At 47.6% G+C, this 21,836-nt stretch overlaps 2 protein-coding genes across 2 annotated transcripts; both read left to right on the top strand.

Moving 5' to 3' along the window:
- Nucleotides 1-1,111: 1,111 nt before the first annotated feature.
- Nucleotides 1,112-1,476, top strand: LOC101767085. Its single transcript, XM_004971875.1, has 2 exons — nt 1,112-1,237; nt 1,408-1,476. Exons 1-2 carry the CDS (start codon nt 1,112-1,114, stop codon nt 1,474-1,476), a joined length of 195 nt encoding a protein of 64 aa, XP_004971932.1.
- A 16,411-nt stretch (nt 1,477-17,887) lies between these two features.
- LOC101766674 (calcium-transporting ATPase 7, plasma membrane-type) lies at nt 17,888-21,281 on the top strand. Its single transcript, XM_022827145.1, has one exon. It carries the CDS (start codon nt 18,120-18,122, stop codon nt 21,183-21,185), a length of 3,066 nt encoding a protein of 1,021 aa, XP_022682880.1. The 5' UTR covers nt 17,888-18,119; the 3' UTR covers nt 21,186-21,281.
- Nucleotides 21,282-21,836: the final 555 nt, after the last annotated feature.

The raw sequence follows: 21,836 nt of genomic DNA, 5'->3' as shown, positions 1-21,836 counted from the left end.
ATATAATAATCCATTTTTTCTAAAATCATTGGTAACGTGGTGACGTATATACACATAGACAAATAAATTGAGATATTCGAACACAAAAATCTGAATCCAAGTTATTTGTTTTGTATTCATGATCGATAAAAGATATAGTAATAATAATTTTTGTATCAAATTAAATGTGTTTTTCTTCCTTAGGTGCAAACTGCTCCGCCGCTGCTACACGCCGCTACCAATAGAGGTGGCTGGGAGGCCGCCGGGCGGACCCTTGAGTCACCTTCTCACGAGACGACCAGCACGGAGGGCACTTCGTTCTCACCATAGTACTAGTACACATCCACTTGTGAAGATGCCATGTTGGACTATGAGTTGGCTCAATGGTGTAAGATGCTTTATTATTACTACATCAAAATTGTTAATTATATTATATACTTGACGGAAATTGGCGCATATGGCAAAATAGCAGGATTTGTCATCTGACACTTGAGATTTGGGACAGTGAAACAACATGGCCAGGATACACTTAACATTATGAGCAATGCAATGGTAACTATTTGCTACAGGTTACCAACAAAACAATCTGCTGTCGTCACTGATCACGCTCATTGATATAATATTACTATTGCCTGCCCGAAAACTATACGTCGACCATATCACAGAGAATATTATGGCACGCGTAGCGGACAAAAATTAACAAGTCATTCTTTACAAGTACACGTACATATAAACAACTCAGTAATTGACTGACAAAGAACGTGATCATCAGATCAGGACTTCGGCGGAGGTGCTCCACCAACCATGCACAGTGATGCAGAACACCGAGAAATTCTGATTCCGTCGTCGTGGGTCCGAAAAGCGCGCGAAACAGCGAGCGGGCGACTCGAATATCCTCACGCGCGCACGCGTGGGGCAGGCACAGCCAACGCGTTCGGTGACTGGCCTCATCGTGTATAAATAGGTTGCTCCGTGATCGCCTGGAGCACACCACTGCACCACTGCTCGCCCTCATTCATATATAACCAGAGCTAGAAGCTTACTCGGACGTTTAAGCAGCTGAGCTTAAGACTCCATTAGTTAGGAGTAAGCTACTAGCTAAGAAGCTCCATTTTGTCGATCGATCACATGCATGGCTAACTTCGCTGCTCGGATCAAGGACAAGTTCCTCGGTCTCGTCGACCGTGTCGCCGGCTACGGCCGCATTGGAGGTGAAAAGGACAAAGTACAGGAGCCCGCTAAGCTGCACAGCGTCCAGGTCATTGCCTAGCTAGTTTTTTTTCGAAACGAATTGCCTAGCTAGTTCGCCTGCTAGCTAGTTGTTGCCATCAGTATGAGTACACCAACGAACACTCAATCATGCATCATCATCCGGTGGATTACTGAATAATGACATTATTGCTGCTGGATTTGTTCTTGCTATTGCAGCGCGTTGAGGTTAGATCTCGAGGAGCAGAACCCGTTGTGGGAGAAGGATCTACGGCGGGGCCCAATTAATGCCGCCGGTCGGTTCATGGCCTAGAAGACTGCGATGACACTTGCTAGTGTTCTGAACTCTGAATGTTTTACTCATAAAACATTTTCTTTTGTAGCTATATCTTGCAGTCTAATAATGTTCCTTCGATTAGATGTGTTCTGGGTATCAGTAGTTTTCGTGTAACATGTAAGGTCAATAAAAAGTTAAAAACAGCGTTCAGTTGACATTTTTATATCCATATATATAAATTTGTGTCTTTCCCCTTGTGCCAGAACGAGCAAACTATAACAAAAGCGGTTGAATTTTGACTTTATTATACTAGAAGAAAATGGCCTGAGATTTTTTCCCTAAAAAGCAGCTGCAAAGTTTAATTTGCCAAGCTTGTATTTTACAGAAACACAACTTAAGAAAAAAAATGCCAAACAAAACAAAACCAGCATGACAACAAAACTTCAAGTGATAATAGCTAGACAGCCACCACAACAACACAACGCCGCAAACCCGCCAACGTCCTCGCCCCGCCCCGATCCGCATTTTGGTAATATGAATTTTGTTATATAATATGAATTTTGTTTTATGAAAAATATTGATTTCAATGACTTTAGTGATATGCATTTTGGTGTATCAAAAATATTGACTCCAGTGATATATATAAATTTTGATATATAGGTTTAGTGATGTGAATATATATATATATATATATATATATATATATATATATATATATATATATATATATATATATATATATATATATATATATATATATATATATATATATATATATATATATATATATATATATATATATATATATATATATATATATATATATAAATAAATACAGCTCAATATAAAAAGATTTTTCTATATATCTCCATCCAGTAGCACGGCCCCAACCCCCAGCGTTGGCGGGTGCGCGCGCGCGCTGGTCACGTTTGCATCTGGAACTGTAGTTCCCAATTCCGCGGCCGTATGCCCAGGGGAGGACGACGCCGCTGTCCCGCCGGAAGCAACGCCTAGAGGACGGCGACGCCGCGACCCCTGGGGTGGTTCCGCGAAGACGAGCAGCGACGGCCGTGCTGTCCTCGCGAGCTACGAAGAAGACGTAGACGCCCAGGGGCTCCCGCAGATTTCGGAGGTGGGCAGCGGACGGCGTCCTCGTCAACGCTTCAGCAATTGAATCAGCAGTGGTCTGTTCAACAGTAGTGATTGGATCATTGATTTCTTCAGTGAATTGCTTTTCAGATTGGTCTGCTGAAATCCCACTAGTACTGTTGCTATCTTTCATCTCTACCGTGGATTGTTTGAATACACCGTCATCACTGGGAGTGTTGTCCAACGGTTTCGGAGCCCCAGTATCTTCTACTTTTGTCTCCTCTGCATTCTTCAGTTCTGTCATTGCAACATATTCAAACTTCTCTTTCGTACGCTTTGGCTCGGATCTCAGTTGCCTCTTGTGTTCTAGATTCTGACTGGCTGTTTCACTTTTTGTTCGGCGATAATTTTGACTGGCTGTTTCACTCTGTGTCGTTCGACTATAACTCTGCACCTTCTTTTCCATGATGTGTTTATCTGTCAGCTGACTTTGTGGTTGCCTTCTCATTTTATCTGTCTTGGCAGTCTTTCCATTCTTTCCTTGAGCCTTGCTTTCAGGAGTGGCAAGGTTCTCCTTGTTAAACTTATCCCTTGTCCTCCTTGGCTTCACCTCACTGTCTCTCTGTTTCGAAGGGCTGCTGTGCATTCAGACAAACAGCCACTTTCCAAACTTTGTCATTGCCATTCAGTTTAGACACTGGACTCTAGACAGTGCAACTTCCAAGCTTTGAACTCCAAACAATTTTTTTTCAGATGGTTGTTGTGTCATTGAATATTTGTACAAACTCTGAATCGGCAAAATACAGTTCTCTAATGGATATGCAATGTGTTGTTACCTTTCAGACCACCTTGCCAGTGATGGGTTGTCGGAGGATATTGTTTGAAGAAGCAGAGCCGTCCGCGCCGAGTAGGGACTCTGCGGATAGCCCTTCACCAAAAAGGCTGGAGATGAACGACATGAGAGTCGCCGTCGACGTGAGAAATACAGAAGTGCCGGAAAGGTCACCGCCACGATCTGAACCGCCCCAGCCAGGAGAACGAGACACTATTGACTCTTGCATCAAAGTTCTGGAGATGTTGGAGAGCTCCAGCACTAGATTTCGAACTCCGCCCACACAGATAGGTTGCCAGCAAGGGAGTAATGAGGATCAAACCATTACAACGGGAAGACAGGGTGTTGTGTTCTTGCCTTCGGATACTTTGAACGCAAACCAGATGATTGCTAGTGAAGAAGAAATTCCACCACAAACACACGTAAGTGATGCATGATAAATCTTTGTTTGAATTGTACAAAGCAATTATATGCACAGTTAAAAAGCACAAATGCATGAGAGTAGTCAGTGAAAATATATATTATGTCATATCTTTAAGGCTGTGATGATAATTGAATTTTCTACGCAAATATTGATTCATATGGCGGTGCATTAGTATATGATGTTAATTGAAATTAATGTTATTTGAAGCAGAATGAAAGCATGGATCCAAATATGATACCCAGAGAAAGGATGTCATTCCACACGGAAGCTGAAGCAAAGGCGTTCTACATGAGATATGCACAACTGGCCGGGTTCGGCGTGAAAATGTGCAACAAGAAAAAATTCTCTAGAGTGATGAGGTGTAGCTGTAAAGGAAAAGGAGATTTTTATAAAGGTGATGAGGCTCTGCGAGTACGGAACAAGACAACAATGAAGACGAAGTGCAAAGCTCATCTGAAGTTTACGAGAGTGTATGACAGTGAAGGCAACGAAGTAGATATGATTATAGAAAATGCAAACCTATTTCACAACCACCTATTGCATACGCCTTTGAAAACCAAGAAAATGAGGTCACACAAGAGCATGGAACCAGTACTTTATCAAATAATTGATGAATTGCAGGAAGCCGGCGTGAGTACGCAAAGTATAAAGAATGTATTGCAAAATATGCATGGGGGTGCAGAGCTTGTTCCGATAACATCGCGGGACATAGAGAACAGGTAAAAGAACCTCACACAGTTTGTTATTCTTGAATAGTAAGGTTCATGCCAAGCTAAAGTATATGATCATTGGTGTCGTTAATGAAATGTACTTAAAATTTAGAAGGATAAAATGTTGAGTTTTTTTAACCTGTTTTATAGGAAGGCCACTAATGTACGGGAAGAACATGCAGATGACATAAACAAGCTTATTGAATTCTTCAAGGATTGTGAGGCTCAAAACCCGCAGTTCCGATGGGAACCCAAGCTGGACTCTGAAGGTGTTATACACAGCTTATTCTGGAGTCATGCAAGCATGCAAGGCGATTATGCAGATTTTGGTGATGCAATGAGCTTTGACACAACTCATAAGACTAACATTTATGAGAAGCCACTAGCAATGTTTGTTGGATCAAACCACCATCTGCAGAATACATTGTTTGGATGTGCATTGGTAGGAGATGAAACAGCTGAAACTTTTGAATGGGTGTTCAAAGCATTCAAAAAGTGCATGGGACAAAGTAGAACAAGGTGTATCCTCACAGGTAATATGTTCATCATTGATTTTTATGATAAAAATATTTGATACATGAGCATATACAACAATTTAGAGCAATTAAAGAACTAACAATGATGAATTTGCATCTTGTGATAGACCAAGACCAGGCAATGGGAGTGGCGATTGCCAAAGAGTTCCTAGGGGTTGTTCATAAGATTTGCAGATGGCATGTGGTGAACAAGCACATGCCACATCTAACCAACCTCTTTGGGATGTATGCGAAGAAAAATTTCAAGGATAAATTTTATTCTGTGCTAAACCACCCACTCACCCCTGTGGAGTTTGAGGCCGCTTGGCAGGAACTATTGAATGAGTTCGACCTACAAAAGGATAGCACTTTAGATAGCCTTTACTGCCAGCGAGAACTGTATGTGCCGGCATATTTCAAAGACCAATATTTTGGCCGGATGGCATCGACACAGAGAAGCGAGAGCTCAAATTTTGTCATGAAGAAGTGTTTTGTTAACAAGCACACGGCTTTGCACAGGTTCGCCAAAAAAATGCTTGACTTCATGCATTCACATAAGATGAAGGAGTCTGAAGAGTCGTACCATGGAACGGTAATGTAACCAGCGTGTCAATTCATATTTATGGAGTGCGTGTATAAACACCATTTCCCTTAACTAACTGTTGCTCTTGTACTGTGACAGAGCAAAAGGCTCACAAGAAGCAAGTGGCCAGTTGAAATACAGGTTTCAAGAATTTATACTAGAAATGTGTTCAAAGACTTTGAAAAGAAGATGATCGATTGCACGGCTTTCGATATAGAAGACAATCCAATAGAGGGTGAAACATGCTATCTGGTAACTCACACAAATAGGTCTTCTAAAATATCTTGGGGGCAGCACCAGTTCAAAGTACGTGCAAACAAACAAAATGACGAGTTTCATTACGAGTGCAAGGAGTGGTAGCATACAGGTACATGATAAAACTGTTACAATATTTATAGCGTACATCCCAATTTCTTATTAACAGTACATATACTCTCTTGGTTGTTTAGGTTTGTTCTGCGTGCACTTGTTGAGAGCCTTCATGAGAATCCAGCTAAATAGTATACCACAACATTACATTCTCCGTAGATACACAAAATATGTACAGGAGGAGTTGGGATTCGACAGGAATGACAAGCTCCTAGTTGGGGCTGATGGAGTCACACAGTTGTACAGAATCAAAGATCTAACGTCCCTAGCAATGGCTGCAGTCAGGTCTGGGAGCATGTTGCGCGCTGCGCACATTAGAACGAGAGAGGTGTTGGCAAAGCTTGACAAAGATAACAAAGAAATACCCCCTGACATCGGGCCAAGCACAACAAACATGCACCAAGAATCACCTGGAGAGGTAAAAATTCTAAAATGTTGCATGAAGTGTATGTTGCATGGCAAGGCACTTAACCGCATACATCTGGGTTTGATTTTGCAGGAGTTATCAGATTGTAGTGAAAGTGATGATGGCTATGGTGACAACACAAATGATGAACAATTGGCGAAAAGGGTTACCCAGGTAGGCTTGTATCATGATACAGGTGTATGCGAGTTAACACACTAGGAAAAAAGATTTGCACAATAACAATGACGCAATGTGAAGCAGGAATTGGGACAAGCGAACGTGGATGGAAATGAAGCCAGAGAGAGTATAAAGGGGAAAATGGTTCTTGCAACAAATCTGGTATGATTTGTGATATGCCTTTTGGTGTATGAAAAATATTGACTCCAGTGATATATATAAATTTTGATATATAGGGTTTAGTGATGTGAATTTTGATATATATATATATATATATATATATATATATATATATATATATATATATAGACTTTAGTGATATGCCTTTTGGTGTATGAAAAATATTGACTTTAGTGATATATATGAATTTTGATATATATATATATATACATATATACATAGACTTTAGTGATATGCATTTTTTTGGTATGAAAAATATTGACTCTAGTGATATGAATTTTGATATATTGACTTTAGTGAGAAGAGATGGCCGGACGTCTTCCTTCGCCGGAAGTACTAGGTTTTGGCGGCTATGTAAGTAGTGTGGGATTCGATCCAATAGTGCCGAATGCACCGCGCAATTATCCAAACATAGTAAGTAACAATATATGTTTTCAATAAATTAATATGTTTTAAATACGCTTGTACAGATATAGTTTCTGATATGTATATATATGTGATTTTTAAATGTACCGTAGGTAATTGGCTCGATCATTTGGCTTGAAGACACACTCTCAAATTTCGGGGTTGACAACGTCAATGTTGAGAGCTTCCAAGTAAATAACGGATGATTCATCCAATGTCGAATTGTATTTTCCATTACCGCTAGGAAGCGGCGTAGACGTGAGATTGTACAAATCTTAGAGACAGGAATGAAGGCACCCCACAAGACTATGGTAGAAAAATATGCTGTCCAGGCATGTTTAAGGACTCTTACTAATATGGGGTACAATCTGCCTACATTTTCCTGACGTTTCGGGCTTCTAAATGCGGGCCTCTTTCATGACTTCATGACGTTTCGGGCTTTTGTGCAACGATTGCTCCAAACAACCCAAATGTCGTGGTAAACTCAAAGTCGAACTCATAGCTTATATCCAGATTTAATGTTATGTCAATTTGGTTGGTTCTCATACATTTTTTCTGTCAACACTTACAAGTTGAGGACTATCACTTAACCTAGGTTTCAACTTTGAAGCCATTTTAGACCAGACATTAGATCAATTGGGCTATGATTGGCAATATGCCGCTGAAAGGCCAACACTCACTACACAAGGATTTCAGGAAAAGCTGCTTGTGACTAAGAGGGGATCTGACACAGCCACTTCTCGACCACCGCTTATCGTCGTTAGTAAACTCTGTGCTCATACTTGTGAAGTAAGGGAGAGTGCACTACTTAATGCGTTGCTCTATATCGATGGTATTATATCTTCCTACATGGGTGACCTACACTACCCGAGTTCATAATATGACAAAGTCATACTTGGCAATGAACTTATGTTTGCATGTACTTTGGTGTGTACTTGAACATCTAACTAGTTTGTATTGACTTGGTTTAAATTATTATGGTTTGTATTAACTTGATGAATGGGAATGATCTCATTCTAATATACAAGCTCTTATTAATTAGTTCCATTCTTATTTATGGATGTACCAGAGTAGCATATAATACGTATACGAAATGCTATTTGAAATGAAAACAAATTGAATGGAAAAGAAACCATAAAAGAAAAGAAAAAGAAAAAAAACATTTAGTGTTGGTTGGTTATACCAATCGGGACTATAGGTGAGCGTCCCGGGGCCCGAACTGGAGGCCTAAATGTCCTATTTCACTTCCGGTTGCCTGATCCGGACTAAATGACGGGCCTTTAGTCCCGCAGTCCGAACCGAAGGGGTTTCCCAACCGGAACTGCAGCTCAGTTCTGCACTGCTGTCTGCATGTGCCTGCTTGACACCCTAGGCAGTTTCGTTCTAACAAGGTAGGCACAGACACATACACTTACATGTAATTTCAGCATAACCACCACATGTACCTCCACCAAAAGGAAACACCAAAGAAATACGAACGGTTCAACGTTGAACAGTTGCTTTTAGCAATGAAGTATAATCCTTAAAATGTTCAGTAGACTGGACAGGTGCGCGTTTGTTACGTGTGCTTGATGACATATGTGCCTTGGAATTAATTTGGCCTTCTTCACTTTCGAATTTTTTACGGGGATGAGAACTTGGCCTCCATTTTCTATTGTTTAGACCGTGCCTAATGGGAAGGCCAAACTTATGACCATTGTAGTACCTGATCTTTCGTACGTCTACACAACCGTCAGTTATTTGCTGTTTTGGGAAGAGTAGACGACCATCGCAAGTTCCAAGCAAGTTTGCCACAGTTTCTAAGTTTGTCACAAAGAATAAGGATGAAGTGAGATGCTGGGGCCTTCAAGAAAATAAGGGTTTTCTAGGACTAACTTCTTTGACTTGAGCTATAGTTTGACGGTGCTCGGCCTCCAGCCTCTTCTAAAATAGCTTCGGCTCTAGTCTCTCTGATGAAACAATTTCTTTTAAAGCTAAAGCACTTCGTAAAAAGTTTGACCAAACAACTGCGGATAGCATTTTTAGAGGAGCCGGTAGAAGCTAAATTTCCGGCTTCTTGACGGCTTCAAGGGGCAAAGCTATTTTTAATTTGTTATGGCTTCTTAAGGAGCCAAAGCAGGAGCACTTTTAAAACCCCTCCAAAATAACCTTAATTTCAAAATGTGTTATCTTTTTTTTTTACTTTCCTTGTCTCTTGAGCCGCTTGTATAACCTTCGGTTTTGGTTTCCCCTTTTTTTGGGGTGGGTTCCTACACCTGTAGCTCTTCTCTAGTAATAAAAAATCTGACATATCTTATGTAAGTTTTACATTCAAAGAAGAGTTTGACACAACATGCACAAGAGGTGGATTGTCGATGCGCTTCATCAGTTCATAAAAGCACACACTGACGCGGGCAGAGAACATATCGAGTGGTCCCACCTCTTCCGTGGCCCCATTGCCCGTTTCAAAAAGCACCCAAATGTGTTTGAAAAAATTTAACAAAAATATGAATGAATAAATAATATAAAGTTCTATGTTCATGTAAAATTTAAAATGCAACAAAAACTGTATAAAGAGATAAAAAAGAAAAAATCAACCTTTGAATAGTTTTAGCGAAGCAAATATAGATTCATAATGACACCATCACATGCCATATATGCCAGAAAAGTTTTTAGCGATCCAAGGTTTTCCTAATTCCCTTTGACTTCAAATTGGACGAGGAATAGCTGAAATCATCCCAAAGAGTCTAAAAACGCATTTTCAAAGGAGCATATAATATTAGATCTTCATTGTGTTGACCTTAACATGTCCGTTGACGAATCTTGACCAATGAATTCCTATGCATTGCTTGTGGACAATAATTTGCGCGCCCGCCTCATGATTATTGCGTCAATCCTGTGATGAGACAGTGCAACGAACCGTAGAAGCATGGGCGTGCGGGTCGAGTAGGGCCATTTTAACGGGTGCTATGTGACGCGGTTTCAAAAAAGTGCTCCATTGTTTATGGAGATTTAGTTTGATGAATGAAACCATCACCAATCTACATAGGAGTTTCATTCAAGTTTCATTCACAATAGGTTGTCACGTAATTTTCGATGATATGACAACAGTTTTAAGAAAAGAGAAAAGAATCGAGTTTTATTGGGATCAAACTCTGTTGGGTCGGTTTTCAACTCTAGATGGATCATTAAATTAAATGTCTGTGAAATACTAGAATTACCATGCATTGAGAATAGTTATTTCATCTATGAGCCAATTTGGATACACAGTGCTAAAGTTTAGCATTGCACTTTTAGCACACATGTTTGGATGCTCAAGTACTAAAAGTCTTATTCTCAAGTACTAAAACTTAGTACACGGACTTCGAGAATAATGGTTGGAACTAATCAGATTAGGCTTAATAGATTCGTCTCGCGAATTAGACTCCATCTGTGCAATTGGTTTTGTAATTAGCTCATATTTAATACTCCTAATTAGCATCCAAACATCCAATGTGACATTGCTAAAGTTTAGCACCTGGTATCCAAACACCCCTTAAACTACTAAGGGGCCGTTTGGTTACTTTTGCTTAATTTTTAGCACCCGTCACATCGAATGTTTAGATACTAATTAGGAGTATTAAATGTAGACTATTTACAAAACCCATTACATAAGTGGAGGCTAAACGGCGAGACGAATCTATTAAGCCTAATTAGTCCATGATTTGACAATGTGTTGTTACAGTAAACATTTGCTAATGATAGATTAATTAGGCTTAATAGATTCGTCTCGCCATTTAGCCTCCATCTGTGCAATTAGTTTTATAATTAACTCATATTTAGTCCTCCTAATTAACCTCCAAATATTTGATGTGACACGGACTAAACTTTAACTCGAGAAACCAAACCACGCTGGTTACGTTGGCCCTATCAGATGGTGCATGCGTGGTTGTCACGTCACATCACCCTAGAGAAAGTCAGAGACCGGGCCGATGACCAAAAGGCGCATAGCCGCATCCGGACGCGGCAACCCGAATCCGTAAGAGCAGCTCTTCGGTTTCATTCGCTTAAGACCCTCCGCCTCGGCCAGCCGGCCACTGACTGACAGGCGGGTCACAATGTCGCACACACGTGACCTCATCGATCATACGCTCGTGCCATCGACATACACACGCAGCACCCGTCATCATTATTTTCAAATAACGGATTGCCACGCTTTGCTGCGAAGAAGTTACGACCTGCTCGCACATGCAAAATTTATGTTCTGCAGAAATACTTGTAACTTTTTTCGCAAAAATACTTTGACTTTGAAACAAAATTAAGTATTGAAATAGAAGATATAATATACTATAATGCAAGGAAAATCTTAGAACCATGGAGTTCCTAAAAGTATACCATAAATTAGCACTCACTTCTTCCTTCCAAATTGAACTCGTTTTAGTTTTATCTTAAAATTAATTAAACCTGTCTAATTTTAACCAAGTTTATTGAAGGACACGTACTCCAGCTCGTCGCCGAATGTGTCAAGTCGCCAGCCGTATAAGGACTTTACCGATCGTGCAAGTGTTACAGCCGACCTCCCCTTGCCTTGCCTTGCCTTTTTGTTTGCTGTAGCCGATCGTCCTCGTGTGTACGCCGAAGATAGGAAGAGCAGAGCGCGACGAAGCCGGTCAGCCTCGCGACGACGTCGCTCGCTCCTCCCGCCGTGCCGCGCCGCCGCGTCGTTGGCGCGCGCCACCATTAAGCATTTACAATATATATAAATATATACTATGAAAATGAAAATATATCTTATGGCATATCTAATGAATTTAATTTGATGTTATAGATGTGTACTATTTTCATAAATTTGGTCAAATCTAGAGAAGTAAGTCAAACCTAAAACGATTTGTGACAAACCCAAAATATGAGTTTTATTACAAAATCAAAAATTGAAGGTAAAAAATAATTACAATACCAAGCATCTATACAGAATACAGGAATATTATGTCAAAAAATACATGAATGTTAGCAAAAACCATTGGTGGGAAGTGCTCCACTTCTGAAGCCGATCGTGTTCCTCTGTTGGGTTGATCATCACTTCACTCTACGGGGTGTACAAGTGTAATTTAGAACTAGCATTTTTTTGCTAATAAAAGAAAAGGAAAAAATCGACCAAGTAAACATGCTGGGACTTTAATGTGATAATACTCTCAAATAAATGTGAGACATATATTTAATTAGATTGAATGGTTAGAATCATCTATTACTTCTTATGAGATAATAGGTATTTATTTAATTTTTAATTTTGTAGAATAGGATAAATTGATATAAAGATTTTTTATCTAATCGATGCATATACATGATCTATTATTAGATATGGTAAATCATTTTTTTGCAACTTTGAATATGTTATAATTTAATTAGCATAAACTATCTATCTATATTTTTATGCAGCAGGTGCTCAACGTACGTACATGTCCAACCTATGTGTCTAACGTATAAGGAACTTTACGTGCATACATGGAATTTTACGTGACCATTTTACATGCAGCATGTACATGACAGCGACGTGTTTTATACAAGGTAGTATAAAACATAGTTTTAATTAAGGTAGTATAATATCCACACACTCGATTATATTATGTAATGTAATGTGCTGGCATGTACATGTTTTAGATCTTTAAAGTTCACGGCCTAGTTACCGTGCGAACTGTTGAATTTTTTTTCTATGTATGTAACGCAATATTTTTAATTGAGTATGAAAATTAAAAATGGATTGTTCGAATATTTCCTTGTTTTAATTACTAATGATGAAGTACGTATCAGTCACGGAAAGGAAGGGTGCGGCAACCGGCAAGGAACCTGCCGCACGCGTCTCCCGCGGTTAAGGGAATTTGAGGATATTTACTTTTTTTTTCTAGATTAGTTAATTAATTGATTAGTTTTTTTTTCTCAGATATGCAAAAGGTTTGCGCATCTTTGTATTAACATGTATTAAGATCGAGAAAACATGGCAATCAGGAGAGGTTAGTGTGTTATACAATCGTCTCTGCCCTCCCTAACAGAAAGAGATTATGGGCTATTCCTGTCAGAACAGTAAATCTGTGAGATGGGGCTGCTGAAGCAGCGGCTGCTGCAGAAACCACATGCATGTGTTTGGGACTCAGGTGGCCGACCGTCTTTGTCTGTCACGTCGCGGGGCCGCGTCCCGGAAGCTTGGGGGATGGGGAGTTGGGGACAACAACGCGTCAATGACTAGTATTGACTTGACGAAACCGCGTCATGACGCGGCAGCATTGTCGTCACAGCGGTTACGGACAAGGAAGGCAACGTACTTTACGGTACAGTTGGATTCCTTAGCAGACGAAGCAAAGCCTTATTATATTGGTCAGCGCCGCCGTACGACGTCGGCAAGCCGAAGACGCGCGCGCCGTCGACCTACTCGCTGTATAAAATATAATGTACGCATATGGGTGCGACGTCGAATGGCACGCGCGCGCCGGAGTTTCGGCTGCCGTATGTCGATCGCTGCTCGCTCGCGGCGGCCAAACGAGCCGTGGACCGTCGTAAACAAATACTAAGGAGTAGCCACGTGGGCGTGCGTGAGATAGATGTTCACACCAGGACCAGTTTTCAGTGTCGTGTATCCAGGTTTCCCACCTGTTATTCTGTCACAAGCAGTACATTCATCAGTCTTTGTGGAACATACAGGACTCCTTCAGGTCCATACCCGTGGAATTCATCTCTTGTAGGATCAGTAGGGAAGGGAGTCTTCGATGAAGGTACCCCAACCAAGAAACCTACTGTCTCAGAGCGACAGTCAAGCTCGTATCGCGGAACTAGATTAGAACATTTCTCTAATTGATAGGTCAGATGGAAAGCAAGCAACCGAACCAAGTTATAGGTTTGGAAGTTAGAACTAGAAAAAAGTTATCCTGTGACTACCTTTGAAGTCTTTGATAGGACATCAGGCTAAGGTCTTATGATGAGCCACGCGCATAGCTACTAGCCATACTAGACAGTGCTACCTCATCAAGAGTATCAAGCCGCGGCATTATTTGTAGTAAAATCAAGGAGATATACCAGAAAATCCTATACGCTAATGCTAATAGTAATAAATTATTTTAAAACGTATCATAACGTGTATTCATTTCAAACAAAGCTACTTACTTAGTCATCATATTTCTTCTCGAATACGCAAAAAATTTGCGCATCTTTGTATTAAGATCGAGAATAGTGAAAGTTACAACGACGCGCCACGGACATGCCACACTAAGGGGGATAGTATTATACAATCGGCTCCGCCCTCCCTAGCAAAAGGAGATCACGGTCTATTACTCGCTAATCATACTACCAAGCCAGCAACGGCGATCAGACGTGCTTGCTTGCACGGCGACTCGCCCGCTCTTCTTGTGGGTCAGGGAAGAGCTGTCGCATTGCCTTAGCATGCGAGGGGTTGAGCTGGTCGACGAAGATACTGTCGTAGGTGCTCTTGGTTGCCGCGATCATCTGTCCGTCGAGGATCCCCATCCGCTTCATCACTAGCACCTTTCCCCGCTTAGAAACCGGGATACGTGAGCCGGTGATCCTCCTGCTACGGGTCGGCAACTTAGGTTGTGCCTCCACAGCTGGATGAGGGAGCAGCGGTGATGGCGCCTTACGCAGGATCTTGTCGGTGAAACGCTTTAGCCTCTTGGCAGCGGAGCTCCCATCTTCAGCTGGCCGAGGAGGGGTAGTTGTGTCCGCGCCTCGGGGGATGGCGCTGGAACTTGCTCCGGCATCCACGACGTCGTGTTGTCCCCTCAAGGTGGCGTTGTGTGTGGCTGCTCCTGCACACAGGCAACGACGGAGGTGAGTCTGTCGTCCACTGGACAGCCTTCGCCGGCGAATGGTTGTCCACCAACAATACTTCAACTTCCTGAAAGACAGCCATCGTAGCAGGCGGGCACCCCGGCGCCGGCCAGCTCACGGTGAGTGAGGCGACGAACTCCTCCATCATTGGGTCAACCCACGCGGGGGGGTCCCATGCTAGCGCACAACTCCAACACTAGCGTATCTGGCTCGGGGAAGCAATGTGCAGCAGTAGAGGTAGCATCGTTGTCGGCAACGCACCCATGTTGATGTCCCTCGCCGGCTTACTCCGGCGCCGCCAGTATCGCCGTCGCTTTCCGCCAGCGCCCTCCATGGCACCAAGCATGGCCCCGTCCAAGCCACCGTCGTGGAGAGCGTGCTTAGGGGCCGGTGGTTTGTCGTCACGAGCAGAGTGCCGTGGCAGGTCGGCACCCTTCGCCGTCGTCATCGCAACAGACCTGAGCTGCTTGCAATCCCTAGTGAGGTGGCGAAAACTGTGGCAATGCAAGCAACGTCGTGGCAACTAACAAGTCGCTACTCGGTGCGAGTAGGACAGCTAGTTGAAACATCTATCGCAAAGGTCTTCGGGGGATCTTCCGGACCTGCGGCTGCTGTTGGCTGCGAGTCTCCGAGGCGTTCGCAGGCCGTACCTCTTGTCAAGGTAGGATCTCCCTCCACCCATCGGCGTTGGAAGCGGAGACCCATCATCTGGAAGACATGACGTGAGGGCTGAGCCGCTGATAGGCAGGGATGCGGCCATCCACTGGCTGAGCAGGCAGGCCGCGAACCAACTGGAGGCACGGCCGGCTGCACTTCCAACGTCTTCGCCCGTGTCCCTACCGTCCCGCGTCCACTCCACCCCAGCCCGAAACCATGACTGAACGAGGCTGGGCATGCACGGGGGATGCAAAAACTAGCTTCGGCTGGCGACGAGCAGCTTCCAGGTGGGTGGTGGGACGTTCATCATCGGACTCCTCACCGTCATCGTTCGCCCATCGACGGCGCTTTGAGCGCCCTCCCAGGGAGCAACCAGGGTAGAACGGCGACAAGGCCGGCGAGAGAGAGAAGGTGCAGGGCGTGGCCGGTGGCTCCTCGATGGCGCCCATGGGCCCAGAAGGCGCAGACTTGGGGAGGTCGCTGTCAGCGGCGGCTGCAGCGCACCTGGCACCGGCCGGCAGTGGCAACGTCTGGCGGGGCACCCCAGACCCTGTCAGCGTTAACTCCGGCTCGGCTCCTGCGTCGAGCGGCACGCGTGCAGCCCGCCACCACCGGCGTCGGCGTCCTTGCTGCGCCGCGAAGGAGTGTGGCGGTGCACATGGGGGAAGAAGGGTTGGTGGGTTCACGGGAGGCACCCGCTGTTGCGGTTGCCGAAGCTGGTGGTGGGGACGGCAGCGTAGAGGGGCCATGGCGAACCTTGGATCCGACCCGCGTAGGTGCTCCAGCACCGGATCCAGCGGTGGTGGGCTCGTTGGCGGCCGTGGCGGTTGCTCTCGGCGTCGGCGCGGGCGGGTCGGGATCTCGATGACAGCAGAGGCGCGGGTCGGTGTCGAGGGTGGGGAGGGGAGGGGAGGTCGATGGAGAGGTGGAGGTGGAGGGGGAGAAGGGGTCGGGGTGGCGCCAGCGGTGGCGGGGACAGTTAGGGTTTGGCTCGACACATGGCGGGCTCACTGAAGCTCGCGGATCAGTGCCGGGGATGGGGAGGGGAGGAGAAGCGGATGGGGAGGTGGAGGTGGAGGAGGGGCAGGGAGCGCCGGCGTCGGTGCCGGTAGGGTCGGATAGGGTTCGTCAGGGTTCGGGTCTCGGTCGCGCCCCTCCCCTCAATTCACTACCTCCCACCAGTTATGTCGCTCAGTAACCGCATTTGTAGATGCTTCATGCTTGCGCATGCTATACTTTGAATTCAAGCATTTTTTTTTTGGTTAACTATGACGACCAATGTGCAGGTTTTAATCTATGGACGACAACGTGTTTAATTTATGAATTTAAAGTCCGGCCATCAATGTGATTTCAAATGTTGTCGTGTTGGATTGGACTTTGAAGATGCATGGTAGCAGGGGCGGATCCAGGGCCCGGGCTGCAGCCCGGGGCGAGACCATGACGTCCCTTTAACCTATGTGCTGTTTAGCTTAATAAAATGAAGCTTAGGAGACAAAATTAGACTATTTTAGGTGTGATTCAACAGCTCAGTCCGGGACGCAGTCCCGTTCTGGATCCGCCCCTGCATGGTAGTGTAGATACTTTGGTGTCAACATCATCAGCGAATAAGTCGCGTCGCCAAATTAGCAAATTACAGCTCGCTGGCCGGTTGCCGGCCTTGGACGTGCGCGCCACAGCCCGCAGGCCGGCCAGCCGGACGCCGATGGCCACGCATATGGCACTGGCGCACGTGCTGTACGTAGCTAACAGCAGCCTGGCCAAGGCAACAGCGCGCGTGCAGGCCTAGGCCGGAAGTTTTATCCGAGCCGCTCCGCCGCCGTCGAACTCCAACGGCGGCGCAACCAATTAGCAGCAGCAACCAATCCGGATCTGTTGCCCTCTGCTTCATCTTAGAACTCTACACCATTACTCCGTACGTACTATCTAAAAATCTTCAACTCTACACATACAAATTTCGCGAAAGTTGAGTTAGAATTATCTCGCTCGTTCATAATTCACAAAGCTTTAGAACTTTCGTCGCAGCTTCCCTTAAACTAACGTCCTCGCGGTTACCTCGCGGTTACCTCGCGGTTACCTTATTTCGATGGAACAGCTAAACTCACTGGCTAAGCAACGGGAAAACGGCTTTGTAGCTGCGCAGGCTTCCAGGCAGCTTCCGCGACCGCCTTACTGTTAGCAGTACCCCACCCTATATAAATACTGCTACGCTATGCGTGGTGCCATCTTCCTCTTCCAGATTACCCGGAGCTGTTTCCGTATAAGCTGTCAGCATTTGATCAGCCGTTTCTGTATAAGCTGTGAGCACTTGTTGCCTTGTTGGGATCAAGAAACCACGGTCGCCGTCATCGTCACAGGCGTCCCATTGTCTCTCCTAGCTTCAGACCAGCTGCACACTCTTTGAATTCACCTCGCCTCCTCCCTTTTTTTTCAATTTCAATCGGTTTTCTGCACAAATCCAAATCGGAGTTTGCCCTGTCTCAATCGGTGGAGGCTCGTCTTCATTCGTCTGCACATATATGGAGTGCGCCGACTACATGATCGAGGTGGGCAGAATGGCGACGGCGGCTGACCCGCTGCGGTGGACGAAGCAGTGGAGGAAGGCCACCAACGTCATCCGGACGTGCCACAGGCTGGCCCGCCTCAGTTTCTCCCGGGCCATCCTGCGACGGACCGGCTCCTACGTCGAAATCAAGATCCACGACGAAACCGACGACGGCTGCGAACCCGGCGCCGCCAGCACGTCGCGCTCCGCCGACGCCGACGCCACGCCGGCGGAGTTCTCTGTCGCCGCGGACGACGAGGGCTTCAGGCGCCTGGTCAAGGACAAGCGCCACGACTGCTTCCGCCGCCTGGGAGGCGCCGCCGGGATCGCGTCCGCGCTGGCGTCGGACGCGGAGGCCGGCATCCGCGGCGACGACCGCGACGTGCGGCGCCGACGGGAGGCCTTCGGCGGGAACACGTACCCGCGGAGGAAGCCCAAGGGATTCTGGACCCACGTGTGGGACGCGCTCAGCGACGTCTTCCTCCTCGTGCTGCTCGTCTGCGCCGCCGTCTCGCTGGGCTTCGGCATCAAGGAGCACGGCCTCAGGGACGGCTGGTACGACGGCGTCAGCATCTTCCTCGCCGTCTTGCTCGTTGCCGCCGTGTCCGCGGTCAGCAACCACGGCCAGGCCAGGCGCTTCGACAGGCTCGCCACCGAGTCCGTCAACATCGCCGTCAACGTCGTACGCGGCGGCAGGAGGCAGGAGGTCTCCATCTTCGACGTCGTCGTGGGCGACGTCGTGGTGCTCAACATCGGCGACGTCGTGCCCGCGGATGGCGTCTTCTTGCAGGGACACGCGCTGCTGGTGGACGAGTCCAGCATGACCGGCGAGCCGCACCCTGTTGACGTCGACGCCGAGAAGAGCCCCTTCCTCGCCTCCGGCGTCAAGGTCATCGACGGATACGGCCACATGCTCGTCACCGCCGTCGGCACGGACACCGCCTGGGGCGAGATGATGGGCAGCATCACCAGGGAGAAAACCGAACCGACGCCGCTCCAGGAGCGCCTCGAGGGCCTCACCTCCAGCATCGGCAAGGTCGGCATCGCCGTCGCGGTGCTCGTCTTCGCCGTGCTCACCGCGCGGCACTTCACGGGAAGCACCAGGGACGAGCAGGGCAAGCCGACGTTCGACAGGCAGCACGTCACCTTCAACAGCGTCTTCACCGCGCTCGTTGGCATCTTCCAGCAGGCCATCACCATCATAGTGGTGGCCATTCCCGAGGGCCTCCCGCTCGCCGTGACGCTGACGCTCGCCTTCTCCATGAAGCGGATGGTCAAGGAGCACGCGCTGGTGCGCACGCTCTCGGCGTGCGAGACCATGGGCTCGGTAACCGCCATCTGCACCGACAAGACGGGCACTCTCACACTGAATCAGATGAAGGTGACGGAGTTCTGGGTCGGCACCGACCGACCCAAGGAGGTCACCGGCGCCGTCGTCAACTTGCTGCGCCAGGGAGCAGGGCTCAACACCACCGGAAGCGTGTACAAGCCGGACAACGCCTCGCCGCCGGAGATATCGGGCAGCCCGACGGAGAAGGCTCTGCTGTCTTGGGCCGTGGAGGAGCTCGGCATGGACGCCGACGCGTTGAAGAGGAGCTGCAAGGTGTTGCACGTCGAGGCGTTCAACTCCGACAAGAAACGCAGCGGCGTGATGATCAGGGACAACGCGACCGGTGCGGTGATCGCGCACTGGAAAGGCGCCGCGGAGATGGTCTTGGCGAACTGCTCCGCTTATGTCGGTTCAGACGGCGCGGCACGCGTACTCGACGCAGGGAAGAGGAAGAAGCTCGAAGAGATCATCAGTGAGATAGCGGCCGCCAGCCTCCGGTGTATCGCCTTCGCCTACAAGCATGTCGACGGCGAGCACTCCAAGATCGACGACGAAAGGCTGACACTGCTCGGCTTCGTCGGCCTGAAGGACCCCTGCCGGCCAGAGGTCAGGACTGCCATTGAGGCCTGCACCCAGGCGGGCGTCGCTGTGAAGATGGTCACGGGCGACAACGTCCTTACGGCCCGTGCCATCGCCATGGAGTGCGGAATCATCTCGAACAGCGACCGTGACGCCATTGTGATCGAGGGGCAAAAGTTCCGCGCCATGTCGCCGGAGGAGCAGCTGGATATCGTGGACCGCATCCGCGTCATGGCACGGTCTCTGCCCATGGACAAGCTGGTGCTGGTGCAGCGCCTGAAGCAGAAGGGCCACGTGGTCGCGGTCACCGGCGACGGGACCAACGACGCGCCGGCGCTCAAGGAGGCCGACGTGGGCCTGTCCATGGGCATCCAGGGCACCGAGGTCGCCAAAGAGAGCTCCGACATCGTCATCATGAACGACAACTTCGACACGGTGGTGACGGCCACCCGGTGGGGCCGCTGCGTCTTCAACAACATCCAGAAGTTCATCCAGTTCCAGCTGACCGTCAACGTCGCCGCGCTCATCATCAACTTCGTGTCGGCGGTGACCTCTGGCAAGATGCCGCTGTCGACCGTGCAGCTGTTGTGGGTGAACCTGATCATGGACACCATGGGCGCGCTGGCGCTGGCGACGGACACGCCCACCAAGGCGCTCATGCGCCGCCCGCCCATCGGCCGCACGGCGCCGCTCATCAGCAACGCCATGTGGCGCAACCTCGCCGCGCAGGCGGCGTTCCAGGTCGCCGTCCTCCTGGCGCTGCAGTACCGCGGCCGCGACATCTTCGGCGTCAGCGAGAAGGCCAACGGTACCATGATCTTCAACGCCTTCGTGCTCTGCCAGGTGTTCAACGAGTTCAACGCGCGGGAGATCGAGCGAAGGAACGTCTTCGCCGGCGTGCTCCGCAACAAGATGTTCCTGGGCATCATCGCCGTGACTATCGCCATGCAAGTGCTCATGGTGGAGCTGCTCACGAGGTTTGCCGGCACCCAGAGGCTTGGCTTGGCCCAGTGGGGTGTCTGTGTCGCCATTGCCGCGGTGTCGTGGTCCATTGGATGGGCCGTCAAGTTCATCCCCGTGCCTGACCGGCCGCTACGTGAGATCTTAGCAAACAGGAGGAAATTATTCTAAGCATTATCTAGGATGATGACACAATTATGTTACTTTTTTTAATTTGAATTCATTCGTTTATTTTTATTGTACAAAATACTGTTTATTGAGTTAATGGATTTGTTATACGGAAATGCTAGGCTACGGGCATCTGGACACTGGACGCTCCACACAGACCCACCTGTCTGATGAAACATTCTCATCGACGCATTTGTTTCCACCGACGGGCAGCCCACCTCACCTCTACCATCCATTCCCAATCCGATCGATCCCCACCTCTCCTCTGTCGTCTCGCCGCCGCCGCCACCCCGAAACTGCAGAGGGCTGCTGTTCCAGTCGAGGCTCGCGGTGGGGCGCGACCCGCGAGAGCTCTGCTTCGACCTCTCCACGGCCTTCGCGTTGTGCCCGTCGCTCCGCCTCTCGTACCACCCCAATGACGGACAACCCCGACCTCCCGTTCGCGCTCACCGTCCACGCGGGGCTCGGCCTGCTCGGCTCCCTGGTGCGCGCGCCCTTCGCACTCGCTGCAAAGTTCAACCTCCTCTCCTCTAACCTTTCCACGCCAGCCTTCTTCCTCCAGCTCAAGCCCTGCCTCGGCGACTTCTCTCTCCCACACGCTCCACTCCCCCGCCGCTGCTGCCACCTCCCCGGCACCCCCTATGGTCGGGGAGG

This window comes from Setaria italica, chromosome V (assembly GCF_000263155.2).
Source record: "Setaria italica strain Yugu1 chromosome V, Setaria_italica_v2.0, whole genome shotgun sequence".
Taxonomy (NCBI): Eukaryota; Viridiplantae; Streptophyta; class Magnoliopsida; order Poales; family Poaceae; genus Setaria; species Setaria italica.
This window is presented reverse-complemented; position numbering and strand designations above follow the sequence as displayed.

Bases quoted from the DNA above. Each gene is read 5' to 3' on its own strand.
- LOC101767085 (XM_004971875.1), top strand. From the start codon at position 1,112: ATGGCTAACTTCGCTGCTCGGATCAAGGACAAGTTCCTCGGTCTCGTC. The intron at 1,238-1,407 runs GTCATTGCCTAG...TTGCTATTGCAG, and splicing joins CTAAGCTGCACAGCGTCCAG to CGCGTTGAGGTTAGATCTCG.
- LOC101766674 (XM_022827145.1), top strand. From the start codon at position 18,120: ATGGAGTGCGCCGACTACATGATCGAGGTGGGCAGAATGGCGACGGCG.